The following is a 9,125-nucleotide window of genomic DNA, read 5'->3' on the forward strand; positions in this document are numbered from 1 at the left end:
ATCAGAGCAGTCGGAGGAAAAAACTTGAGGAACCTGAGGGAACTGCTAGAGATGCCGCTATTTCTATCACAATGCACATGTGAGCCCGCTTAGAGGTAAGAGATGAGCGTATCACAATTGGGGTTAGAATGAACATGTGTAGGGATCCTTAGAGGATTAAATTGAGGTTTATTTTGAGATGTTTATTGAATTATAATTTTTCCTTTATGATTATAAATATAATATTGTTGTGTTTTACGTACCAATTGATATTCTGATAAGAATTGATTGATAAATTTGAGTGCTCTTGATGTTTTTGTGTTTTGACCCACAATTTTGATTAATTGATTTTGATATAATTGTGAAATTATTTGAGGGGTTTTACACCCTATGTTGTGATAAACCTTTTGTATAAATTGTTATGTTGAGATTATGAAATGGTGATTCAAATTGTGAGTATGTGATAAATTGAACCTGTGATGAATGGTGAAATACATGTGTATTGAGATGAGATGTGTGTATCGAGTTGTGAGCTATGAATTGTCCAATCATACAATTGTAAGACCCTTTAAGGGCGATGAGTATTGTGATGGGATCCACTGTCGGGACCTGACGAGTTTAATCACAAGCGTGGCGAGTTAAAATGACTTTGAAAAAAAATTGAGTAGTTGTGTGTATTGCAAAGTTCATAGGTAAAATGCATATGATTCATGAGGTTTGATAACATGCTACTTTGAGATTATATCATTCCATTGTGATTGAGAGCGAATATATGTGATAAATTGAGTATATATTAACTTGTAATATATATGTATGCATTGAGATGTTATGTGCATTGAGTTATGAGCTATGAATTATACAATCACATGACTATAAGACCCTTCAAGGACGACGAGTTAATGCTAAGACCCTTTAAGGGCAACGAGTTAATTGCTAAAACCCTTTAAGGACGACGAGTTAATGCGCAACGAGTATTGTGATGGGAACTACTATGGGGACCTGGCGAGTTTAATTACAAGCGCAACAAGATAAAATTATTTTGGGAACAATTGATGAGTTGTGTGTTTTGTACAGTTCATAGATAGAGTCTGTGTGCTAAAATGTTTTCTGGGTTGGACCTGAATCAGGAGGGAGAGACCCTGACAAACTCTTCGGAGTGTAGGCCTTAGGGGTAAATACACCCAGTTTGAGTGCTCCTTTAAACCTATGTTGATCCCATATGGTTGGAGCATTCTCGCAAAACAGCGTGACCCTGACTAGTCTCCCTTTGATTTTACCTAGTGAGAGTAACCTGATTTGCTAGTGTGTAGTTTGTCTTGTCATGTACTCCTAGGCGCCCGATGAGGTTTTTCACTGACATGGTACCACATTCGATATGGATTGATTTAGTGGTATTGTGTTTTGATCATTGAGTACGTGAATGTCGTGAAAATGAATGAGACGTGTGTGGTGTTATGATGTTGTGCAATAAAGTGATGGAATGATGTGAGCTATGTTTAAGTAAGTTATATTTTGTTTATATGATATTTATACCTATATGTTGTCTGGTTTCTCTCTATTAGTTAAGAATGTGATAACTCACTCCCCGTGTGCTATTTGTGTTTGGATCCTGTGACGATCTCAAACTTTGTGTTCGTGGGAGCAGATGATTAGGTGGATGACTATGAAGAATATCATGCTAGAGAACACGAGAACACAATGCTCTGATAGGATGTGACATTAGGGTATAGATTTCTATATTAATTGCATGAAGTCTTGGACGATCTTGTTTTGAGCCGAGATGATTTATTATTTATTTGGACAAGTTTTATTATGATGTTAGAAAAGTGAATGCAAGCCTTTTATCCTTTTGAAAAACTTGTATTTAAATGCGTTTTAAAAACTTTTAATTAATTTTGATTTCTTACTTCTTTTATTATTAGTACATATATGTGAGGGATAGAGGGCGTCACATTTAGGATCAACTTGGTCCGTATAAACATTACGGATCAACTTGATCCGTATATCGACATTCCACTCACGAATCAACTAACACACACCCAACAGGAATGCGTACCTCGTATGCCGACAACGACGGACCAACCACCGCAACAATGACCACCGACCCCTTCACCTTCACCCAAGCTCACCTCTCTCAAGAAAAAACCACATGAAAATGAGAAATGGAAGAAAAAAGCATGGAGGCATAAAACACTACAGGAATCAACTTAAAAAGGAAGAAGATACAAGAGAGATATTTTTGACATTTTTTCGAGATGCTGGGTGCACAAGCAATTACGCTAGTGCACCTAACATCACCGATGGCTATTATGCATCCAATTCCTCCATGCTTTTTAAAAACCCATCTCTACCATTACCATAACAAGAAGCCCAATCCACCGAGTCAAGTGCCTTTTTGAAATCTACTTTAAAAATCAAACATATCTCTCCCCCTGCCTGCCTCCTCCACCAGTTCATGATTGAGTGTCCCCAATAACCTAACCCATCACCTTAAGTAATCTGTTAGGCAATAACCTTGCCAGAACCTTGTACATGTAACCTATCAAAGAGATAGATAGGTAGAACCTTGTACATGTAACCTATCAAAGAGATAGATAGGTCTGTAATCGGCAACAAACTGGGGACATTCCTTCTTAGGAATGAGGGCAATTGTTTCCCCATGAGGTAATCTGCCATTGGAGTGGAATTCATTCAAAAAAGCTACAAAATCACCTTTGAGAGTATCTCAGAAATCCTTGATGAACCCAAAGTTGAATCCATCATGCCTGGGCTCTTAGAGCTACCACAACCCCAAACAACAACAGTAATTTCCTCTTCTCCAAAAGGTGCCACTAAGCTACGATATGCTATAGAATCCAATTTCTTGAACTGCAAATTGCGTAAATTAATAGATATTATCTGCCTCTTCTCGAAATGCTTCTAGAAGTACCTCGCAATGGCTTCCTTCATAGGTGCTGCTTCTTGATATCGATGTGCTTCAATCACTATGCTGAGAATTTCGTTCCTTCTCCGTCTCTGCTGAACACATGTGAACAAATTGTGAAATATAATAAAATAAAAGCATTCATGTTATTTGATATTAAATTTAACATCAAATAAGAAAAAAAAATTAATCAAAATTCTAAATCATAGATTAGATAATTTTGTACCCAGTGTAATATCATTTAATTATTCTGTTACACAAAATATTTTAATTTCATTTAGTTTAAGGGAAACTATTTATATGATTTAATTATTAAATCAAATTGTCTCATATAAGTTGACTTTGAAGGGGAACTACTATTAATTTTTAGTTGTTTTTTTCAGTAGTAATCTTTATAATTATAACTGATAAACAATTTTGATCTACATATTTAAAATATATATAGAAAAAAATAAAATAAAATGAATAATATGTGTAAAAATGTATAATTTTAATTTTTCATTCATCACAATATATTTAAAGTGTATTTTTTTCTTAGATTATATAGTAGATGCACATACATATAATGAGCTCTATATCTAGGAACTTCAAAATATTTTCTCTAGCTGAACATATAAAATATTATTAGTAAGTACTATATGTATTGTTACCAAAAAAAAAAAACTGTGTATAGCATAGAAAAGATATTTTTAAAATTTAGTTAAACAAAAAACTAAAATCTGAAAAGGTATAGATTAAACATATTTAAAATTGTTAAAATAAAAATATTGGTTCAATTAATATAGAGTAATTTAAAATTAAAAAATTAAGAACAACACGTATCATTCTTTAAAAGAGAATATATCAAGACATTCGACCATTTTTTTTACAACATTTATCAAATAACTCTCTTAAATACACCAAAAAAATCTCTCTTAATTTTTTTATCACTTAAAACTACGAACATTAACTTTTCAGATAATTTTAACGTTGGCTAATATTATTAATTTTAGGAAGCTTAAAAAATGGATATTCATACACCATTTTTATATTAACGGAGAATTGGAAGGACATCTTTCAAATGACCGGTGAAAATGTTTAGGAAGTTCAGTATATTTCTTTACCAAAACAAATTAATTTTAAATTAGAACACACATGAACAAAATCACAAATAAAATTTAAAATAAAAAATTTATTATATAAAACAAATTTACCTATCTAAGAGATCCATATAAATAACATTTGGTGTATTTTTATTTTTTAGTGGATGTTCATGGAGTCGTCATTGTATCACAATAATATTAAAACGAATTAGATGGACAAATCAAAACATATTGGATTGCATAAGTTGATTCTATATTTATAGAAATATTTGACCGTACGGTAAATGTGTATTTTTTAAAGGAAGTAGCCGTGTTTTCTTTTTCTCTTTTAAAGTTTACTACTAACCTTTTGCATTTATCCAGCAAACGTCCTTTTTTTTTCATTAATTGTTATTTTGTTAATTTCTAACAATGATACCAGTAGAAATGAAATGTACCGAGAATTTGTAATCAACCCATTAATTTCGCAACACTGTTTAACGCATCATGGTGTTATATATATATATATATATATATTATCGTAATGTAAAAGGCAATTAAGGCAAAAATTCAAGGTGCATTGATAAAAATATGGAACGTGTAATGATAAAAAAATAGAACGTAATGTGCATTGATAGGCAATTAAGACAAAAATGCAAGGTGCTTCTCAAAACACCGTACCCTTTTCCTCTTATACATATAGAAATAAAGATATTATTTTTTAATAAAGGAAACAATACTATTTTTTTAATAATATATATTGTTACTAATTATAATCTAACCATACATACATACATATATATATATATTAATAGATCTAATAACAATAATATTTTTATACGACTTTTTTTATCAATTGTTATTATGTAGGCTAAGTATTTTTTTTATTATTATAAATCTCATTCATCTATTTATATATCTCATTATTAACATATTATATATATAATTGTGAAATTTGATTCTTTTTAATTATTATTATATTGAATGTGTTTGTTCTTTTTTTATATTAAAATTATTATTATAAATTATGTTTGATTGTTATTGTGGTTGTGAAATCAAAATATCTCTTAAAATTAAAAAAGGAAGAAGTTATAAATAAGTATTTTTTATTATGTTATTTGAAATAAAAATCAATTTTAACCTTACGTGTAAAATTAATAATTTTTTTATAAAATTTATTATTTATTAAATATTTATTTATGAGAAGTTACAAATTTAAATAGTTTAAATAAAAAAAAAATCAATTTCTCTTAGATGATTTCATACATCCGTTCCTACTCATCTCCGAATGTGGAATGAAGAAAGCGATTGGATCGGTTCCTTTGATTCTCAGTAATTATTCACACTCTGCAACCAAATTTGTTTTTTCAAGCATCTAATTTGATTAACACTCATCATCGCTTCGTTTCGGTCAATGTATCTTCCTACCTATTACATCTTATCAGGTTGGCGCGGTTGGCGGAGTGCAGGATGTGTTCGCGCGACAGAGGGGAGCGCCCCGACGCGACGGGGATGGACTTAGAGGTGCTGGAGGTGGCCGAGGAGGGCAGTTACGGGCGGGTGTTCCGGTGCCTCGACATCCACACCGGCGCCCTCGTGACCATGAAGCAGATCACGATGGTCCGCTTGAGCCAGGGCGTTCCGGCGCCAATAATCCGTGAAGTGTCGCTCCTCAAAGAACTCCACCACGCCAACATCGTGAAGCTGCTCAGGGTGGGACTAACCGAGAATAGGTACGTCAACCTCGTCTTCGAGCATCTTGATTACGATCTTCATCACTTCATTGTCAACCGAGGTTACCCCAAGGATGCCTTGACTGTTAAGGTACGTTTCTCTAAGGAGTCAGATTAGTCTGTGTTTGGATGAGCGTTTGAAAATTTTGATTTCGGTTGAAATTGAATTTTAGTGTGTTGAGTTTAATGTGAGTTTGCACTAGATGTTTATCCGGGATGGGAAACTAAACATGCAATTCGTGAAATTGATTTTAGTTAGAATTCATTTTCAAGTTAATTACTTTGCTATAAAATTTAGCGTAAATCTTTCAAGATAAGGCAAAAGCTATTTTTTTATCACTTATAGTCAAACTAAAAGGTTTTGAGGCAAAAAACAATTTTAGCTAGCAATAATCGGACATCTATTAGGGTGTTTGGAATGTGATTTTCCACATCTCAAATGTAATTATAAGAAGCTAGAAGCTAATAACTATAGCTTTCACATATCAATCGTGATTCCTTCATTCTCAACAAGTTTTCAAACATACTATATATTTTTATAACATCAAATTCTAACTTTTGTCAAATGCAATCATTATTCCCACTAGTAAAACCAAATACAGTCTGATTAATGATATGTGTAACATAGTGTATATAAGTGGAAATAATAACTCATATTTTATGTTTTAGCTTCTCTGTTTGAGTTTAGCTGAACCTCAAATTCTAAGATACTCCAATTGTGATTAAAGTTCTCTTGGAATTCCTTTGCTTGCAGAGTTTCATGTACCAGATACTCTCTGCTGTGGCTTACTGTCACTCGCTTAAGGTTCTGCACAGAGATTTGAAACCAAGCAATGTGCTGATTGATCATTCCAAAAGGTTGATCAAGTTGGCGGATTTCCGTTTGGCTGGAGAGTTTGCAGATGACTTGTTATATACTGAGAAGGTATATTGACTGGGAAGGAACCTTCCTCTTTTGGTTTGTTGTTTCATCACTATTTCTCATGTTTTGGTATACACATTCAGTTATAAAATTTCACACAAACACAACTACTGTTTGTTGCATGGCATTTATAAGACACAAAAGTACTGAACCCTGCAAATTTTTTTATTGTGTGATGTTTTGTAGCAACCAAATTTGGGTATCATACACAAACTTAGCCTTTTGAAACATAGGTGTTGCTATTGTGATCTTTTTACTAGCAAAACAATGTTCTGTGGCAACAAAACATTGGAGACATCTTACACAAATTTAGAATTCATGTGAAGAATATGTATGCGGTAGAGAGAATTTGTGATTATCTATAGCATTTTAGTATTAATTATATATTATTTTTTCAAGTTTCTATTTTTTTAGGAGTTTTTTCTTTTTTTCTAAGTTTATCCTATGAATATCTTCCAGTATTACATTTCCCCCCCTGAATTATAAGGTTTTGCTGGAAATATCATTTAATTTGCATATAGATAGACTGAGACTCTATGTATGTTTATACTTCTCGTAAGAAATTGCTGTCCCTTCTTCAAACGTAAAAATAAGAAAAAATGTTATACAGTAGGAATGTGTTTTTGTGAACTGATTTATGAATAGAGAAAAGTAAAAGAAATTTTGGTGACTGTTGTAAGTTGCATATTTGTTTTTTAACTTGTTCTTTGTGTCTCAAACTATGATTGGTTATAGACATTTGTGTGGCATAAAAGCTTTATTACCAAATAATAATGCCCATTAAATGATAACAGTCTTATTAATAGTGGGCACCTAACTAATGCATCTGTCAGTTAGGAACTTCCTGGTACAGGGCACCTGAAATCTTGTGTGACTCTAGACAATATTCAACTCAAATTGATTTGTGGTCTGTTGGCTGCATATTTGCTGAGATGGTAATTGGACAGCCTTTAGTCCAAGCTATTAATTGCCGGGATGAATTGGAGGGGATTTTCAAGTAAGATGAGACACACATAAATTTTCTATGTGTACACTTGCTTGTAATAGAAATAACAAATATTTTCTATGTGAAGATTATTAGGTACCCCCACAGAGGAAACATGGCCAGGAATCACCAAATTAATGCCTAACCTTCATATCTACTACCCCAAATTTGATGCATTGGTACTAGATTCTCATTTCTCAATTGTGTTATTTTGCAAGTTGTCTTGTTACAGAATCATGAGAAGCTACGAGAATTCACATGCCTCTCTGCTTCTATGCAGGGCCTGGAAACATTTGTTACTGATCTGGAACCAAGTGGCCTGAATCTACTATCAGTAAGTTTTGCACAATAGTTTGGTTTTTATTGCGTAGTGTAAATTAATTAGTTCAGCAAATGGACCTTTAGAATGCAAAACTTTCGGTCATATCAGTTCTGAAGAAGCAGACTCAAGACGTTTGCGATTTTAATTTTTAGGCACTAAAAGCCTGCAATTAATTTTACAAGTACAAATTTGGGGTTGCTTTTTTAATTCTTTTGTGCCCATCTCTCTCTCTCTCTCTCTCTCTCTCTCTCTCTCTCTCTCATTAAATTTAAAATCCATGTTCTTGTGCACTTTATATTTACAATGCCTCCTGGTTAAAGGCGTAAAGGATAATGTAAACCTTAATTTATATTGGAAAAAGTAGAAAGGAAATAAAACGTTGTTCCTCAAAGAAAATGTTTTTTGTTTAATTTATTTTTTCGGATACCCAGTTTCTGTTGCTTTTGCTTTTGCAGATGATGCTTTGCTTGGACCCAAGTAGAAGGATTTCTGCGGAAGCTGCTCTAAAGCATGCTTACTTTATAGATGTTAATTATGTATCTCTTCTGCTTCTCTAATTAGGTCTGCCTCTTGCTTCTATTATTGAATGTTCAACAATCTGTGTTTGACAAATGGGTCACACTAATGTTTTAAAGAGTGTTTGCTAGCACTCCTCATCTATGTTTACTACCAATGCATTTTAGTACACTATCACTCATTATAAAATAGGTAGTGTTAAGTTGTTGAATATGTGTGGGGATTGATGGTTTTAGATTCTTATTTTATTTTCATTTAGATTTTGGAAGCAAGGTCACTGGAGATGCGGTTTTTTTTACCATACTGCACCTTCTCTCTCCAATATTTGCTTGAAATACACCAGTTTGGAAATTAATTCCCAAACTACACTACTTTCATGCTTTCATGGAACTCGGGTTCTGGCACCCCGACTTCCATTCTTCCTTTTTTTTTTTTATAAAAAAGTTTATATATTATTAAAATTAAATATTATATTATATAAAATTATTTTTAAATGATTTGAAAATTATTTATTTATTAAATTAATTTATGTAATATTATTTTATAATTTAATTTTGTTATTAAGAAAATGATATTATTAAATTTAAGTATTTTTGTTATATTATTTAAATTATTTAAGATATTTTTTGGGTGAATATATGTTTTAAAATCTGAATTTTGTATAATAATATATTTATTTTAGTA

The 9,125-nt window shown here is 32.1% G+C and overlaps 1 protein-coding gene across 1 annotated transcript; it reads left to right on the plus strand.

Moving 5' to 3' along the window:
- The first annotated feature begins 5,197 nt into the window (after positions 1–5,197).
- Positions 5,198–8,649, plus strand: LOC100810997 (cell division control protein 2 homolog). Its single transcript, XM_006585672.4, has 7 exons — positions 5,198–5,295; positions 5,409–5,787; positions 6,451–6,621; positions 7,452–7,615; positions 7,692–7,782; positions 7,884–7,937; positions 8,381–8,649. The coding sequence occupies exons 1-7, from the start codon at positions 5,252–5,254 to the stop codon at positions 8,480–8,482; spliced, it is 1,005 nt and encodes a 334-aa protein (XP_006585735.1). The 5' UTR covers positions 5,198–5,251; the 3' UTR covers positions 8,483–8,649.
- The last annotated feature ends 476 nt before the right edge of the window (positions 8,650–9,125 follow it).

Source organism: Glycine max, chromosome 8 (assembly GCF_000004515.6).
Source record: "Glycine max cultivar Williams 82 chromosome 8, Glycine_max_v4.0, whole genome shotgun sequence".
In the NCBI taxonomy this organism is placed as follows: domain Eukaryota; kingdom Viridiplantae; phylum Streptophyta; class Magnoliopsida; order Fabales; family Fabaceae; genus Glycine; species Glycine max.